Source organism: Zingiber officinale, chromosome 8B, assembly GCF_018446385.1.
Source record: "Zingiber officinale cultivar Zhangliang chromosome 8B, Zo_v1.1, whole genome shotgun sequence".
Lineage (NCBI taxonomy): Eukaryota > Viridiplantae > Streptophyta > Magnoliopsida > Zingiberales > Zingiberaceae > Zingiber > Zingiber officinale.
Genome location: NC_056001.1, coordinates 28,743,987 through 28,763,261, shown reverse-complemented (window position 1 = coordinate 28,763,261; position 19,275 = coordinate 28,743,987). Strand labels below are relative to the sequence as shown.

The window sequence follows — 19,275 nt, the reverse complement described above, 5'->3', positions numbered from 1 at the left end:
TTTTTTAAGTATTTATAATAGGAAAGTGAAACAAACCTAGGATGGAAAGAAAAAAATAAGTCAATGAAGTCATTGATGGAGGTGTAAAGTCAGGTTGATCTGTCTTATTAAATAATTTAAATAGGTTAAATTAAAAATTTATCAATCCATTTTAAGATTGGTCTAGATGGGCTGACTCACTTGGGTCTGCGACTTGTATGGTCAGCTCGTGATGGGCTCGAGTTGGTCTGCGCCTTAAAAAAAATCTTATAAAATTTAAAACTAAATACTTAAGATTTTCAACCTATATGGGTGGACCTGCTTAATTTGTAATTTGCCTTGGGTTTGGTTAGAAATTTTCAAATCTGTTGGGATAATGAATCGGTCTGCCCCGTATTATGATAGTTGCTTGATGGGTCGATCTGTCCCTCCATAAGTGTCTATTTGACTACACTAGTTGTGTACAAAGTTGATTGTGCCTACGATCAAGATCGCTCGTAGTTGTGTTGGGCGGCTATGCCTGCGAGTGAGGTTGTCCGCAACTCGCGGTTGCATGGGGTAGTCATGTAGGGCTACCCTACGATTCATAACCGAGCATGGCGACTAGTGGCTGCATGGTGTGGCCATGTAGGGTCAGTCACGACTCATGGCCGTTTGTTGCTCGTGACCGCGCAAGGCAACATTGCCTCGCGCAAGGCCACACGAGGCAAGAAGCCACACATTGCCACCTCCACAGGGCTACACGAGGTATTGCGGCCCACGTAGGGTCGTGCGAGATGGTGCTATCCCACGTAGGATCGTATTAGGTCGGCTATGCAATGTCGCTCAATAAGAGTGCCTGTGGCTCTCGTGGTTGAGGACAGAGACATAAAAGAGAAAGGAAAGTTGTTCATGGATAAAAATATATTTAAAAATTGATGTATTCGTAAATGTATTGGTTTATTATTTTATAATAAATAAAAGAACAGGGATAAATAATTCATCTGAAATAAACAGTCCAAAATTTGTTGTACATATATTTTTTTTTATCAATTTTTAAATTCATCCTCCCATATAAATAGGATATTAATTTATTTTAGTAAAGGAAAAATAAATAAATTTGGATGAATAATTTTTTTTTATGAAAGTCATGTACATATTTATCTAATTAGAAAATTTATTTTTTATATATTCATAATTTATTTCTTATAAATACTTTTAAAATTTCTAAAAAAGTCAATTTTAATTTTTTATTATTATTAACTATTTTTGAATTTTTATATTTTACTATTTTGTATATCTTTCTATTTGCTACATTATTTAAGAGTAGGTTTTGTTGGGTTTTTCGGGCCGCGAAAACCGCTTTTTCACGTCGCGGAAACCCCGAAATCCCCATGCCACCGGATCCGTGCGAAGTAAAACTTTCGAAAAATATTACGAGTACGAGTTTTATGCTAGTTCTAAACTAGGAGAAGGAATTACCCTTGATGCGAAGCCCTTCACGTATCCCGCTCTTCCAAGTGATGCCGGATCTCGAGGTTGTCAAGTGTACAACCCTCTAGAAGCATCCACACGAACAAATAGGCAGAGAAAACCTAACACAAAGGTGTGCTAGGACCTTGGTAAGGTTCGGCGAAGAGAGGAGAGGGAGAAAAGTTGAGAGCTTGAGGAAGAAGATGATGGAATAATGCCTTGAATGAAAAATGAATTTCATTCACACACAATAAGTGGTCGGCCACCTCTTGGAGTTGTAACCTCCATTCTCTTTAATGTGGCTATTAAAGAGGGGATTTATAACCTCCATTAGGTGGCACACACATGTGCTAACTATGATGATGTGCCACATCATCATTGGTCACTTAATGCCAACTCACAAATGATGTGGCATAAAGTCAAGTCAAACTTGACTTTTCCTCTTCCTCTCAAGTCAAGTCAAACTTGACTTAATCTCTCTCATGGTTGATCTAATCCAACCATTTAATTCAAGCCAATTTAATATAATGAATCTAATTCATTTAATTAAATTGATTCAATGAGTCATAATCTAAATTAGACTGATTGAACACATGAATCAACTTGAGTCCAACTCAATTAGCCCAATTAGGATTACTCTTAATTCAATTTGATTCATCACATGAATCTAATCCTCTTGGTTCATCATATGAACCTAATCTCCATCTAATTGTCCTTAGTGTGTGACCCTATAGGTTCTTATAACGTTGGTAATGCCCCTAAACTCATTTAGGAGCATAAGTAATGAGCGGTATCTAGCAACACATCATTACTACCCAAGTTACAAGAATGTTGAGATCCAACATCACCTTGTGACTACTAATTGTGACTCCTCACAATATATGACAAGTGTTCTTCTATCCTAGACATCTAGATTGATTAATGTGAGGCATAGACCGTGTCATCCTCTGACCAATCTAAATCTTGAACTCCAAGTAGACTCATTAACTCAAATGAGCTCAATATCTCATATTGACTCATTTGGGCATGACCATGCACTTCGTGGTCTCACTCTATCAAGAATATCGATGTCGCTCCCGTCATATAGGAGGGATAGATCCCATCTACATTACTCACATCCCTCTGCATAATTCGTTACATACCCAGTAATCGCCTTTATAGTCCACCCAGTTACGGGTGACGTTTGACGAAACCAAAGTACATAACCCCTTATGTAGGGAACCATGGTGACTTCAGGTCTAAGGATTAGTAGTCATACTAATAGCCACATGAGAAAGTATATGACACTCATATAACAATCTATGATACTTTCTCATGGCGGGTCATTCAGTATACATTCTCCAATACATACCCATGTGTCAACTTGATATCTCTATATCCATGACTTGTGAGATCAAGTCATCGAGTTGATCTACATGATAGTCTTATTGCATTAACATTGTCCCTGAATGTTAATACTCGACTAGGAATGATTAAGAGTAGTGTTCCCTATATCATCTCACTATCGGTTCAACTAACCGATTGATATAGGTAAGAACCTTCTACTCAAGGACGTTATTATATTCAGTTTATTTGGTACCAATATAAGTAAGTATAATAATTAAAAATAAATATTTTTATTTATATAAAAATATAATACAATAAATCTATAATATAATCATCAAATGATTAATTCTAGGACTCTAACTAATCGGTTTGTCCCACTTGTGTCGTGTTGAGCGCATCTTCTGATAGCTACAAGTACTTCCAAACTCTGTTGATGAATTTCTTAATCCACCCCAATCATTTGACGACACGAATGCATCTCTAAAGAAGAATGATGCTAAAAAAAAAAAAATTCCTCCTGTTTTTGCACTTCTAATCATCTCTCCTTTTCTTCCTTGCATTTGCGAAAGTTATGACTCAGCACTCATTGCCACACGCTACTTGTTGTAGTTCGATTGACGCAGACATTGTGGCATATCTCCAAGACAGACAAAACACTAAATGCCACATGAATCAAATTCCAATGCAAAGATAAAGTTTGACCGTTGTAGCATAGCGCAATCCGTAAGAGTATTTATTTTAATAGATTTTAAAATTAATTTGAATGGTGGTAAAATAACTCATTGCGAGGATAGAGTCATCAACTTTCTATCTATCTATATCCATCTCAAAATATCTGATCATAAGAATAATAATATAGAAGTGATACAATGATAAAGATGAACTCCACTAAAAGATAGATCAAGATAGAAAAGAATGATTGATAAGACTGTTAAAATTAAAGAGCGGTCAATTTTTAGAGTCACTAATCAAGTTAAGGACATATCCGAACAGGTTATAGAGACGATCGACCCTTGAGTGACTGGTGGATCTTGGGATGGCCCATTCGAGTCTTGGGTGATTGATCAGGCCTCAAGACGATAGGGGCAATAAGCAGGAAAAATTCAGTTGATCGAATCTTCCGATCGATCGATTAGACTTACAACACGATCGGGCATATATATGACATTCAAGCAAAAAGATCGAGACGGTCAGCACGTTCCATGCATGAGCCCCAGCGGACGACGTTCTTGAGTAACGGTCGGTTGGCCCAGTGTGGACCCCAAGACTCAACAGTTTCGTACTCTCTTTTAGAAGTTTATGTCATGAGACAGAGAATATCCTGCAGACAAATCGCGCCTTCAAAGTTTCTATTATATCAAATCACAAGGATTTGTGGATCTATTTAAAGGAAGGTGCCAAAGTCATTTTATGGCCTATTCTTTCTTAGAAGCGATTTGAAAAAAATGTAAATATTTTGAGATATGTGCATAAATACAACAGTTACATTATAAAAAGGAGTCTTCATCTACATGTGATGATATATGACGACGCTCTATTTTTTCACACATTCATTGCTACCGTTTCTTCCATTATCTTCTTCTTTCGAATTATGTACTCAATGCTGGGACCCCTTTCTTGACATGACATTAATGTGGCAAAAAAACGATTCGCTTAGTTACATCGAGTTTCGACCCAAAGACCTTATGTGATAATACCCTATGTCTTAATCATCGCACTACCCCGAGAAGACTCTTGACATGACATTAATACTCTTTATATTATAGAATAACACAGAATCTTCATTTCATTTAATCAATAATAGAGCCACGTTCCTAACCAATTACTTTCACCTCGGATAGGATTCAGAAGCATATTATTCAGCAATACTGAAATTCATCAAACTTATCATAGTATTTCTTTATCATATCACTATTTTGTTAATTAATGATAATAATCCGAGAAAACATTATTCGACCAGAGTTCAAATTCAAATGCATCATCAATCCTACGATATTATTTTTTCACCATGTTACTAGTTTTTTTGAATAATGATAATAATAATCCAAAAAAAAATATTATTTGACAAGAGTCCAAATGGCATTCATCAATTCAATTCTACCATACTACTTCGTTAGGTAGTGATAATAAATTATTTGACCAGAGTTTAAAAATCTATTGCATTTTAAAAAATCTTCACCATTAATAACTTGGCACATATAGTTGGGGTCTAGTACAAGAGTATTTGAGGATTGGGTCTAGTACAAGAGTGAACTTTATTTTGGATGACTTTCCTTATAATCTCTTGGTATATCATTGATATGCATCACCAAAAATTGAAAAAAAAAATGGCTTCATAACATTTGAAACACCAATGTTTATATTAAATTATTGCCATAGAGATTATAGTGATAAAATTTTCCGTACAACAACTTAAATGAAGAGTGCAACAACATCTTACTCGAGATCTTCATTAGAACATAATTCCAAACACCCACCCACCTTATTCAAAGATATCTCCATAGCTACTTAGTGATTTCCGTTCACAATTCTACCTCCATCGACGACGATGACCTGACCATTCACGTAGCTAGACGGAGGGAGGCAAAGGAAAGCCACGACGCCGGCCACATCCTCCGGCTCCCCCAAACGCCCAAGAGGCACGCGATGATTCTCCCTCGCCACAAATTCCTCATCTTGCACAAACTGCCACAATAAACAAATTCATATTCATCAGCCAAAATCAAATCTCTCTTCTAGCTAGATCATAAGAAGCGGTGTTAACTTACAGGGTCAATGAGTGGTGTTCTTATGTACCCTGGAGCAACACTGTTTGTTCTAATGTTATCTTTGGCCCATTCACAAGCAATATTTCTCGTCAGTTGATTCATTGCTCCTAATCAAATGAAGAGAGAGAGAGAGAGAGACGAAACAGTTCGAAGCAAATAGTTCATACTTCCAAATGATTCGAGCAAATTCAATCAGCAATATGAAAGAAGTACCTTTGGTCGATGCGTACACAGACAAATCCTCCAGGGCAATATTGCCAGCGATGGAGGTGATGAACACAATACTGCCGCCTCCACAATCCCTAAGGAGAGGGTAAGAAAGTTGGCTCAAGTGGAACGCCGATTCAAGGTTTGTGCTGATTAAGAACTTGAAATCCTCCAGGGTTTGCTCCATCGCCGGTTTGATGATCGCTGTCCCTGCATTGTTAACCTGCAAACGAAGAAGATTTGGCTTAGGGGGGTTTAGAAAGGAAGGAAAATAAAAAAGGAGGAATTAATACCAAAATGTTGAGCTTCCCGTCGAATTGGGACTTCACCGTCGCCATGAGCTTCTCTCGCTCGCTCGGGGAGGAAACGTCGCAGACAGATCCGGTGACTTTGAGATTGGAATCGCGCCATTGTTGCAGGCACTTCTCCAGATCTGCTTGGCTGCGGGCGCAAGTGTGCACCGCCGATCCAAGTCTGGCGAGCTCCTCGACGATCGCATACCTAAATTAAGCTTGATGGATGAGTAGAAATATATAGATGGAAAGAGATGGAGTATTCGATCGAGGAATGTAACTACCCGATTCCCTTGGAGCCTCCGGTGACCAGAGCAGTTGTCCCGGAGAGAGACCATCTGTTTGTGTCGATGGGAGTGTGCTCCTGCACGCTGTTCATGCTTCTTCTTTGTTTTTTTTTAAGAAAGACCAGAGCAGAGCAGAGCAGTGCAGTGGGAAAGTTGAGAAGACAAGGCACTTTAAATAATCGCCTGATTATTATATTTTCCAGCCGGATAAAGTAAAACATTTCGACCATAACTATTATAATAAATTAACTTAATTTTAACATCCAATAATCCTTGGATAAAGACTGATCTAACAATCGTTGGAAAAAAAAAATGTTGATCATGATTCAAGAGGATCTGTGCAGGAATAACGTGTTGAACAGTTCAGAATAGTGGATAGGCCTCGACTTTAGTTGATTAAACCTTACTCCTGCCAGATTTGGTATGAAAATTCAACACTTCAGCTTTCCCGAATAGTGGTGTAGGACCGAGGTGGTCCTAGGATCTGACGATTTGTACAATCAAATGCCAAAATTGACTCGACCACATTCTCTTGAAATGCCCTCAAATAAGTGAGTCTCCCGATAAATTGATACGGGAACACTGCTACTTGGATGACAGATAAGACGATAGGACAATCAGGGTAAGGGTAATGATAAGTTGACGATTAAAATGAAAGATTATCTGTATAGATGGATCATTCGATTTGTTTAAGGAGAATATATTTAATTAAGAGATTGAATGATTTTTATTAATTTTTTTAATGATAGATTTTTTAGAGTTGATTGATTTTTATTGACTTGTATTAAATCTCGTGTAATTATGAAAAGAATTCTATGGAATTCTATAGATTTTTTTTATAAATTTTTTACAGACATTTATAAATTTTTTCATGAAAATTTATGGATTTATGAGAAAGAAAAATTCTAAGTTTCGTTATTGCCAATATGATAAACATCGCTCCACATTCGATTCGCTATTGTATCTTTTCATGCATTGACATTTGCTCGTTGTTGTTCTTGAGTATCAGATAATTGATCAAAGCAATCGACACCATGAATTTATTTTGGTAAGGATGATGAAACTTCATTATCTGGTTCAACTAGAAATTCATCAGAACGACACTCCTTGTAAAAAAAATTATGCAATTTGGCACAAGCCAAAATAAGCTCGACTTGTGTATTATATGTAAATGGAGGAGCTGTTTTGAATATTTTAAATCATGATTTAAATATTCCAAATACCCTCTCAATGATGTTCCTCAATGAGGCATGACGAAGATTGAACAACTCCTTTTTATTTTTTGGGTGACAACCTTGGCCAGTGAATTCCTGGAGATGATATCGCACACCTCGAAATAGAGTCAAAAATTGACGCCGATTCGGATATCTACCATCCACTAAAAAATATTTACCTATAAAACCAGATCAAATATAAATAACATATGTAATTTTGAAAAATTACAAAAAAAATAATAATAAAATAAGTAACATATAGAACAAAATATATATATTTTGTGGAACTTTAAGCCCGTTATTTCTTGATAAAGTATTTGTCAAAACATTTAAGTCATGAGCAGATCCCTCCCACCCACTAAGCATATATATGAATTCTAAATCAAAGTTATAAGCTGCCAAAACATTTTAGAAATCATTCCATGATGATTACGATAGCTATTAGTATCATATCCAGGCACCATTGCTGGAAAATGACTGCCATCAATAGCTCCAATGCAATCCTGTAACAATAACAAAATAATAACAACAATAATAATAACAATAGTAGTAATAAAAATAATAGAAGATTTTCATTACTTACTTTAAAGTAAGGAAAAAATCTTGTACTCTCCCTTATTCTCTCAAGCACTACATATCTAGGTTTGACCATCATATCTACTGCAATGCTATTTAATGCTTTCAACACGTTGTTGAAGTTTTGGCTGGTATTATAGTGTGATCGATCAAATGTTTTACGAATCAAAGAGTATCGAGTATGGTGAACAACAACGAGTAAAAACATGGCAACCATTTCTTCAATACAAATGTATCTTGTATCTTGTAATGGTGTTTTTTCTCTAAGGATGTTATACAATTTTAAAAATACACCAGGATGCATTCTATAAACTTCTAAAGTGTGTTGTATCCTCTTTTAATATTCTATGAATATAATCATATCCTTTAGAAGTTATTGGTCGTCTACTTAAGGGACGATGGACAAGTTCACTACGCATATAAGCTATATGCTCAATCAAAACACATAGGATCCTATAAAATTCCACCAACAAACACCTAAGCGTTTCATTTAATTCTTCTTTCAATACCTCTTCTTCCATTTGTTCTTCTACTTTATGCATGTTGATGCTTGGCATTTAAATGAACCACCTGATATCAAACAAGAAATTAAAATTTTAAAAAAAACCTCTAATAATTTATGAAAATCATTCCACTTATAACCAAAACAAGATATAAATGATAATCAACTTGAAACTTGTAAATTTATAAATAATCCGAACCAAGAAATTATTACTAGTTCAATCACCAGAAAACAATTCAAAAAAAATGATAAAATTTTAACATAATAAAAATTATTACTAATCATGCTCCAAAAAATTCCCTCATTCATTCAATTTATCGTCTATCCATCCTGAATGCTCTTCAATGGTCATTTTCAAGAAATCGATCTTCTTTGATTGGGTATTAAGCAAATCAAGTACTTTGTATCTAGTACGATCATCCAAATTTGGGACCTCCTTGATAGCATCCCAATAACCTTCACTTACATTCCCTATTGATTCTATTTTTGAAGCTACCTTCTCAAGAGTTTTAGAGATTTTATACACAACATTTGTATTAGTATTCTTGAATATACTTAATTTTCCTTCAAGCTCGGTCCTATCTCGTTTTCTAGTGGTTGGAGAAACTTCCAAACTTATGGGTTGAGATGGTAATGGTGGAGCAGATTCCTTGAAAAATGAAGGCTCGTATGGAGATTCTTGTCTATGACTTTGCACAAATTCACTAGTATTGTGATCGAACACGTAATCATCTAACAAAGTAGTACTTTGATTTTCTTCCACTAATGTTCTTGTATTAGTGTCATATCCTAGTCCCAGTATTTTCCGATAGCAGTTCCATTTCCAACTGCAATTCTCAGATATTCATAATCCTCAAATGTATCTGTTCGATAATGTTCATGTTTCGGGTGAGACTTTAGAGAATGAAAAATAGCCAGTGTTAAACCTAGTTGTAATTCTAATAAAAAATGTAAATTTTATTATTTTAAATAGAAAATACTAACCTTAAAATAATCCTTCCATATTTCTTTAGGAGCTGTGAATTTCTTCGTCTCAGGATCCCATCCAGAGTTATGACGCATAAACTTATAATAGTTGTTGTACCTCTGTTTGAACCACTTTAAATGATTTTGATATTATGTGAAAGTCTTTTCAATTGCAAGTTTTTTTATTTAGAGCGGGTAGTAGTTTTGTTTCTATGGTTTTTTTTGCTAAAGACTCCACTTCTATCCGCCATCCTTGCGTGGCAGCCTCAACCATGAGTTGTAACAATTCGTAGCTCTCTTCAATTGTCCATACATTATATTTAGCTTGCGAATCTCCCATTGGTAGTAATATCACTTATATACATAAGATAGAAAATAAATACATAAGTTTGATATTTTGTCATTCAAAATCATAAGTCATTACACATATTTTGTTAAATATTTTTACATCCATAACTAAATAGATTCAATGCAATTTATGATACAAATTTTGCCAAATATTCTATGCAATTTTGTAGCATCACTTTTCTATATTTTAGTAGAAAAGTGATGCTAAAAAACATAAATTTTTATAATAAAAATTTTATTTTAAAAAGACCGTAAACTTAAAAAAAATTAAAGACAAATTAAAAACGATAAACTCAAAAGATATAAACTAAAAAAATGGTAAACTAAAAAAAAATCGTAAACTTAAAAAAAAATGTAAAGAAAAAAACATAACTTAAAAAAAAACTTAAATTAAAAAAAAACCTAAAAGTTAAAAAAACCATAAACTTAAAAAACGTAAAGTAGAACTTAAAAAAAACATAAACTAAAAAAAACATAAATTTAAAAAAAAATGTAAACTTTAAAAATAAAAAAATAGAGAAAAGAAAATATTCAAAAAAATAATAATAATAAAGTTCAAAAAAAAAATGTATAGTTAGTTTTGTAATAGAGGATAACACACCCCTAAAGTAATCTCTATGGTAGACCCAGGGGCGAATCTAGTGGGGGTGGCATTGGCGGTCGTCCCTCCTTGCTGGTGGTGGAACGTCTAGTATTATGGGATTCCACCAATGGAGATGGAGGATACCACCCCTTGTTTATCGTGATCGCCCCTCTATACTTGAATTCCTAGATTCGTCATTGGGTAGACCGCCAACGTGATCAAGGTGTTGAAGGAATAACATCGGTGTTAAATTTGACACATCACTCAATATTTTATGCAATTAATATTATTACAAGCGAGTAAAATGCATGACTACAAAAGGATAAAAAATATTAAAAACATACCTTTGAAATTTAACTGTGAGAACCCTCGATTATATAGTTTTCTAGAGAGAAAAAAATGTTGCGTCTTGTGAGAGAAGAAAAGAGAAACATGTAGGATTAATTGTATATTCAATCTTGGAAAAACGTAGGTGATCATGGTCTCACACGATATTTATCTTGGAACAAAAATCTTTAAAATATATTATTAAATTATTTTTTAATAAAATAATAAATAATAGATTTGCCCATAAAAAACTTTTTTAACCCTAAAAACAAGGATAACATTTTATTTTATAATTTTTAAAAAAACGTTAATAAAGGGATTTTTCAGATCCCAAAGGTAGACGACCAATAACTATAATAACCATTTTTCAGATCCCAAAGTTGATTTTTTAGGTCCTAAAGCTATTATAATAATTTTAAATATTTTTTATTTATAAATTTGATCCGAATTATGAAACCCGACGTAGTGAATATGACTCTACCTAGAAGCACTCCTTTCTTGGATTATCCGTTCTAGAGTTTTGTGTTGGGAGGTTCCTATTAGAAGGGAAGAGAGTAGATGTTAGAGAAAAGAGAGTATTTAAAAAACATCAGAGAGCAACTAAGGAGAAACTTCGATAGGCATAAGCGGTAGCTATCTACAATTAACTTTGATAAGGGGGTAACTGAATTTGTATATGTATCAAAAGGAAGAGCCCACCAGAGAGTTGACGACGTTTGATAAGGGAGGGAAGTCTGCGGCTCAAAGTTGTGAGCCAGAGCGCTAGGTTCTTTCAATCTATAAGGAGGACGGCAGGAAGATTCTTTGTTGAATATGCGTCAAGTTGGACTGTGTATTATTGCATTGGTAGGCTCTGGATGAGACTCAAAGAAATAATCAAAATCGAGGAGTGGAAAGAGAAATGACTTATTCGTAAAAATTTAAAATGATTTGAAGTCTATAGAAATCTCAAGGGTGAGGAAAATACTTTTTATTTTATATTTAAACTGGTACCAAGTATTTTTGAGAGCTCTTATTGGTTAAAATTTATATCCAAGGAATTCTAAAATAATCCATGCAAATCTATTAAAATTTTGAATACCAAAAGATTTTCATAGAGTTTTAAAAAGTCAAATTTGAATACCACATGACTTTTTAAAACTCTATAAAAATCTAATTTGGATACCATTAGATTTCTATAGAGTTTATAAAAGTCTAGATTGAATATACCTAGATTTTTAAAATTCACAAAAGTCATTCAAAGTAATTAAAACTCCAACATTGAATGCACCCCCCTAAGTCTATCCTGCTCTAGACTGATAGAACCTATTAGGACTCAATTTTCTTACGTTTTTTTATGACGCCGTACTAACCTACTCTCGATTGATTTTTTAGTCGGCTGAATCCTCAGTACTCTATCCCTTTATTTCTAGTGCCCCATCTTACTCCCATTCAGTTTTCTAGCCCGCCAGATTTTTCGGATCTTAGTCCTCTCATTTTTTCAGGGTACCATCCCAATCTACTCTTAGTCGATTTCTTAGTCGATCGGACTCAGGGCTCAGTCTCCTCATTTCTCTTGAGCACTGCTGTAGCCTATTGTCGGTCGGTTTCTTAGTTGACCAGATCCCCTGGGGTCTAGTCGCCTCACTTCTCCTAAGCACTGCCCCAGCCTACTCCCGATTGGTTTCTTAACCGGCCGAACCCCCATGGCTCAATCTCCTCACTTCTCTTGGGTACAACCCCAACCTATTTCCGCTGGGTTTCTTAGCCGACAGGACCCCTTGAGGCTCAATCCCCTCACTCATGGGTAAGACTCCCAGCATACTTTCGGTCGGTCCTAGTACCAGTCTGACTTTCACCAGGGGACAACGTTGTCAGGGAATTACAACAACTTGTCAGAGAATAACGGCTATTCGTTAGAGAATATTCCAATACTCTATAACATGAAAACCGCGGAACCTTCCTCTACCTAATAGGAGAACGTCGTACATCCTATATCACCCGACACCCCCTGACACCCGATATTCTTTGATGCCTTATGATTGCAGAGGTTATGAAATGTAGTATAAAAAGGAGGTCCTCTCTATTGGCAATATATGTGCATATGCTCGTACCCTTTCTCATACTTTTTTCCGCTCGACCTCTTCTAACTTGAGCGTCGGAGGGCCAACACTAAGAACATCTTCCCTTGTTCTTGCTCTAAAGCTCCTGGGTTCTTAGTTTGTGGTGTTTACAGGGTCGTGTGTACAATCGGCGATCCTCTCCCCTTGCCCCGTTAGCCCTCGATCGATGATCCTCTACTAGTCAACATCCTTGCCCTCGTCATCGGTGTCCCCTTCCATCCGACTCAATTGCTAGATGAGATCAAATTTGGCACCGTTTGTAGGAACCTCTTTGCCTATTCTAGGATGCAAAGATGGAGGATACTGGTAGAATCAACGTTACTATGACACTTGAAGAATACAAGCTGTTCAAAATCCCAAGGCGTGAGCATTATTGGGGAACCACCCGTGTGAGTTATAAGCAAGTAGGGCTCTCACGTCTAACGACCATCCGATCATATTCTAGACTCTCCACCCAGTGCAAGTTATAAGCAAGTAGGGTCTCATGTCTAATGACCATTTGGTCGATTCGGAACTCTCACCCCAATGCGAGTTATAAATGAGCAGGACTCTCGCGTCCAACCACTATCTGATCAGATTCCAAACTCTCCCCTCAGTGTGAGTTATAAGAGAGCAGGGCTCTCGCATCTAACAACCATCTGGTCATACTCCAGACTCTCGGCCTAGTGTATGTTATAAGTGAGCAGAGCTCTCACGTCTAACGACTATCCGGTCAGATTCCAGACTCTCGACAAGTGTGAGTTATAAGAGAGCAAAGCTCTCATGTCTAATGACCATCCAGTCGAATTTCAGACTCTCATCCCAGTACGAGTTACAAGCGAATAGGGCTCTCGCGTCCAATGACCATCCAGTCAGATTCTAGACTCTCGCCCTAGTGCGAGTTATAAGTGAGCAGGACACTCGCGTCTTATGACCATTCGGTCGAATTCTAGACTCTCACCCCAGTGCGAGTTATAAGCAAGAAGGGCTCTCGCGTCTAATGACCATCCGGTCAGATTTTAGACTCTCACCCCAGTGCGGGTTATTAGCGAGTAGGGTTCTCACGTCTAACAACCATCCGACCAGATTCCAGACTCTCTTCCTAGTGTAAGTTATAAGTAGCGGGGCTCTCGTGTCTAATGACCATCAGGTCAGATTTCATACTCTCGCCCTAGTGTGAGTTATAAGAGAGCAGGGCTCCGTGTCTAATGACCATCCGGTAGGATTCAGACTCTTGTTCTAGTGTGAGTTATAAGCGAGCAGGGCTCTCACGTGTAACGGTCATCCGGTCAGATTCTAGATTGCTGCTCCAGTGCGAGTTATAAGCGAGCAGGGCTCTTGTGTCCAATGGCCATTTGGTAGGATTTTAGACTCTCGTCCCAGTGCGAGTTATAAGTGAGCAGGATTCTCGCATCTAATGACCATCCGATTGAATTCCACACTCTCACCCAAGTGCGAGTTATAAGTGAGCAGGACTCTCACGTCTAACGACCATTTGGTCGGATTCCAGGCTCTCGCCCCAATATGCTTTATAAGCGAGCAGGGCTCTCGCATCTAACAACCATCTAGTCGGATTCCAAACTCTCAACCTAGTGCGAGTTATAAGCGAGCAGAGCTCTCATATCTAATGACCATCTTGTTGGATTCTAGACTCTTGTCCCAATGCAAGTTATAACGAGCAGGACTCTCACCTCTAATGGCTATCGATCTGATTCCAGACTCTGGACCTAGTGCGAGTTATAAGCGAGCAGGGCTCTCACGTCTAACGACCATCTAGTCAGATTCCAGACTCTTGCCCCAGTGTGAGTTATAAGAATGTACTTGGTTTGCAATAAGAAGATTGCTAATCCAAGACTATGAAAAGCTCACTAGAATTTTCGTTCAGGTGAAGTAGCCTCTTGTAACGTTGACAGCTTACAGTTAAAGTAGTAAAATAGAAAAGTAATTCGTGAACAAGTGTTGATGTGAACTACTGAGACTAGGACTATATTTATAGCCTGCTTGTCGAATCTGATCATTTGTTGATGTGATAACTCTGGGCGTCTGGAAGGGCTTCGAGTGCCTTGGCGTGGATAAAACTTTATCCACGTTGCAATCGTTTGCAACGGCTCACAATGGATAAACTTATCCTGGACCGCGAGCCTGAACGCCCTCGCTTAGCCTCACAATGAGGAGGTGCTCCGGGGGTGCCCAGGGTGTCCGGTTGCTCAGATAGTCAACACCATGTTGTTTGTCCAGTTTCTCTTCCGTTCTGGCTCCGTTCCGATTCCATTGACTTGGGTGATTTCGGCTATTCGGAATAGGGCTCACCCGAACCCATTTTCCGGCCTTCTCCTCGAGCAAGCTTCCGCTCCGGCTTCTCATCCCTTTGAAGCGTTGCTCGTTTCCTTCTCGACCGCCAACGTACTCTTCCGCAGTACCTCATCCTTCAGACGCACTGAGCCCGTCGACTCTCTCCCATGTCATCCTTCTTACTAGCTACAATCTCCATCTTTTTGATGTGCATCAATTTGAGTTAGAGTTAGGGTAAAAACATAGAATTAATAAAATAACAATTAAAATTAGAATTTTACAAACTATAAAATTACAAATATATCCTCCTCCTAGACTTAAGCTCTCATTTCTTATTCTCCTCCTTTAATCACATCAAAATAAACTCGGGAAAAAAATAAAGTTAGATAAAAATTTGAAACTTTTTCTAAGGATTAAGGAAATAAAATTTAAAGTAAAAAAAATTTTTACACAATATTTTTCTAAAATTTTGAATTTCTAAGATTTAATAATCACACTTACAAATTTAATTTTAAAAATAATTTTAAAACTTTAAAAAATTTTGAAAATTTTTCTTGAAGTTCAACAGTAGTACATGAATATGTAGAAAATTTTCATGAAATCTTTTAAAGTATTTTAGTATAAATAAATTATTTTGTATAGAAACATAATTTTTACAAGTTAAATTTTAAAAATAGATTTTTATTCAAACAAATCTTTTAAATTTTTATAAGTATTGAGAATAGAATGCATAACTAATGAAAAATTAAAATTTTCAACTATAAGTTTTCAATACTTTTTAGTTTTAAAAATAAGGTTTTTGGTAAATAATCTATAGAAAATTCATTATTTATCAACAAAATTTAAAAAAATATATTTTCAAATAGAAATTTAATGGTTCTATCACTATAAAAATTTTGGATAAGAATTTTGAACAAAAAGATTATGCAAAAAATATTTTAAATAGACATGATTGTTTTTGAAAATAAATATTTTAAAAATAGTTTTATTAACCTAAACATTAGGCTGATTTTTCTCTTTATTTAAAATATAACGGAAATTCTTTGAAAAATTAGATTTTTCAAAATACATATCTAAAATATTTTAAATTTTAAATTATGAAATTTCAATCAAAATTCATAAAAAAAATTTAATCTAAAAAAATTCCAAAAAATTTAATAAGAGATTATTTGTTCTAGCAACAAAAGAAAATTTTTTTTAGCAAAAATGTTAATAGTAAGTATACAAATTTAATTTTATAAATAAAATTAATATTCATAAACATAAGACATGCATATTTATTTATTTATTTATTTAAACTAAGTAAGATTTTGGGACCCAAAATAAATTTTTTACTCACAGGATTGATAATAAATTTTTTTGGAACATTTTGTGATACTTTTTAAATTTGGCCCTTATAAAATTTAAAATACCAATTTAGGCTTCTACTATTTCTCTAGGTATTTTGACTAACACATGCAGAATTTTTTAATTTTTCAATTTGGTTCTTCAATTTTTTATTTTATTTTTTTAATTTATTATACATTTCTAAAGAACATGTATTCGCTAAGATTGTTTTCAATTCTAAAATTTCCCTTTTTAAATTACTATTTTTAGACTTAAGCTTATATAATGATCTAGTCATGGATTTAATATCTGAATATAATTGGTCAGGAGGTAGTAAACATACCTCACTTACCAGATCTGCTCTGAAGTTTGTTTCTTTCTCCTCGCTGCAACATTCTTCTGTTGTGACTCCCCATTCATCTATGCTCTCCTTTTGGTGACTGACCATCAGTGTTAGTCTAGTATATTTTTCTAATTTGGATTCTGATGACGTCTCATCCCAAGTTGCCTTTAATGCTTGTGCTTCGTTGTGCTTAGCTCTTTCTTGTTGTTCTTCTTTTTCAACTTTGGACAGTCATCCTTGACATGCCTCTCTTCATTGTAGTTATAACATCTTTCCTTCCTTGCTATTCTTTTCTTGGCCTGCACTTGATTTAATTTGTTAGATCTAAAAAATTTCTTAAATTTTCTTACCATAAATATCATTTCATCATCGTCGAGGGAAGTGTCAGCGTCTGGTTCGTCCTTCTTGGCTTTTAGAGCAAATTTGTTTGATTTTTCTATGTCCTAAGTATCTACACAATGAGACTCGTGAAGTTTAAAAGTAAAAATATAAACTTTCAAGCGTACTTGCCTTGAGGTCCTTAGAGATGTAGTAAGCATCTACTAAGGTTGGCCACTCTTGAGTTCTCAGAAAGATGTTAAGTGTGTACCTTAGAGAGTCATGATTTGTTACCTTTTCTATGAGGTTGTTGAGCTGGGTGATCAGATATTTAATCCTCACATGGAGTTGGACTACCTTTTCTCCCTTGTTCATCTGAAGGTTCATCAGTTGCCTTCAGAGGATGTCCCGCTTCACTAATTCGGCTTCCGAAGTACCCTTATGAAGGTCCAGGAAATTTTCTCAGAGATCTTTGGTAGAGTCGTAGCTTCTGATCCGACTAACCTCCTGGGGTGGAAGAACACTAAGAAGATAGAACTCTGCTTTTCCATTAGCCATGAAGTTAACTTGTTCCTTCATCGTCCATGCATACTCTTCTTTGTCAGCTCCGTGATGATCCTTAGGTGCTATAAAATTATATTTTATAATTAACAAAATTTCAAAATCAATCTTGAAGAATACCTCCATGCGCTTTTTAGAAGTGATATTATTTGGCAAGAGTTCAAATCACATTAGTAATAATAATAGTAATAATTTAGAAGTGATACAGTGATAAAGGTGGACCCCTAAAAGATAGCTCAAGACTGAAAAAAATAGTCAAAGTCAAGGAGCAGTCAACCTTTAAAGTCATCAATCGAGCCAAGGACACATTCCAATGGACGACTAGCCCTCAATTGGCCGGTCGAATCCTGGGATGGCTGATTGGACGATCGATCGGGCCTCAAGATGGTAGGGGGCAATAAGCAGGGAAAACCCAACCGACCGAGCCTTCCGATAGGCCGATCAGACTTACAACCCAATCGGGCATATGACATCCTTAATACAAGCAAAAAGGTTGAGTGAAGATCATGTCGCTCAACGTGTTTTGAAAGCCCAAGCGGGTGACGTTCTTGAGTAACAACTGGTTGACCCAGTGTGGGCCCCAAGGCTTGATGGCTTTGTACTTTCTTTTCGAAGTTTGTGTCACGAAAGACAGAGAATATCATGTAGACAAATCATGCCTTCGAAGTTTCCATCATATCAAATCACAGGGATTTGTGAGCTTATTCAAGGAATGGTGTTAGAGCCACTTTATGATCTGCCCTTTCTATTAATCTCGGTGCGACCGGCTAGGGGGGTGAATAGCCTGAAATAAGAGTTAGAAATAATCTCTTGCTTTTGTTTAGCAAGGATGCACAATTTAATTAAGTAAAAATAAATAACACAGAAGAAATTAATAACAACTTATAAAAATAATAAGAAGGCTGAGATTTTTACTTGATTACAACTTAGGTGGTTGTTAATCCAAGACAACAAAGCTTTACTAAAAATATCTCCTTTGTTGAAGGTGGAGAAACCTCTAATACTCTTTGAAAAGTTTAGGTATTAGCTAGGAAATGAATACTGAAGTTATTGTTTAATTCCTAGCTTCAAGGGTCTTCTTATAACCTCTAGAAAATCCTATCGGCTACTCGAAGGCACCTTCTAGCTAGTAAGTCCAAGGTGCCTCTAACGTGATAAGTTTTATCTGTCGAAGATAAAAGTTTATTTTCGACTAATAGCTATTGAAGGTGCCTCCAATAGGCTGGAAGGCGCCTTTGAAACTATTCATGTGCGGCGCGTTCCATGAGCTAGATTAGCCTTCTAGCTGATCTTCTTCGCGTGGGTGATGCTCAGGTTATCCGGAGTTGAGCTCACCTGAACCCAACTCCGACCTTTTCTTCGAGCAGACTTCCTTCCTAATTTCTCGTCCCTCAGATAGGTCGCGCGTGTCCTTCTTGTCCATCGGTGTATTCTTCCGTAGCTTCTTATTCCTCAGATACATCGAACTCGTCGACTTGATTCCCGTGCCATCTTTCTCGTTCACCATATCTTTTGCTCGACTTCTT

At 36.1% G+C, this 19,275-nt stretch overlaps 1 protein-coding gene across 1 annotated transcript; it reads right to left on the bottom strand.

Moving 5' to 3' along the window:
* Positions 1 to 5,098: 5,098 nt before the first annotated feature.
* LOC122015408 (noroxomaritidine/norcraugsodine reductase-like) lies at positions 5,099 to 6,470 on the bottom strand. The gene is made up of 5 exons (XM_042572281.1): positions 6,310 to 6,470; positions 6,026 to 6,233; positions 5,739 to 5,955; positions 5,526 to 5,632; positions 5,099 to 5,442 (listed from the first exon to the last, which is right to left on the bottom strand). Exons 1-5 carry the CDS (start codon positions 6,402 to 6,404, stop codon positions 5,266 to 5,268), a joined length of 804 nt encoding a protein of 267 aa, XP_042428215.1. The 5' UTR covers positions 6,405 to 6,470; the 3' UTR covers positions 5,099 to 5,265.
* Between the last annotated feature and the right edge of the window lie 12,805 nt (positions 6,471 to 19,275).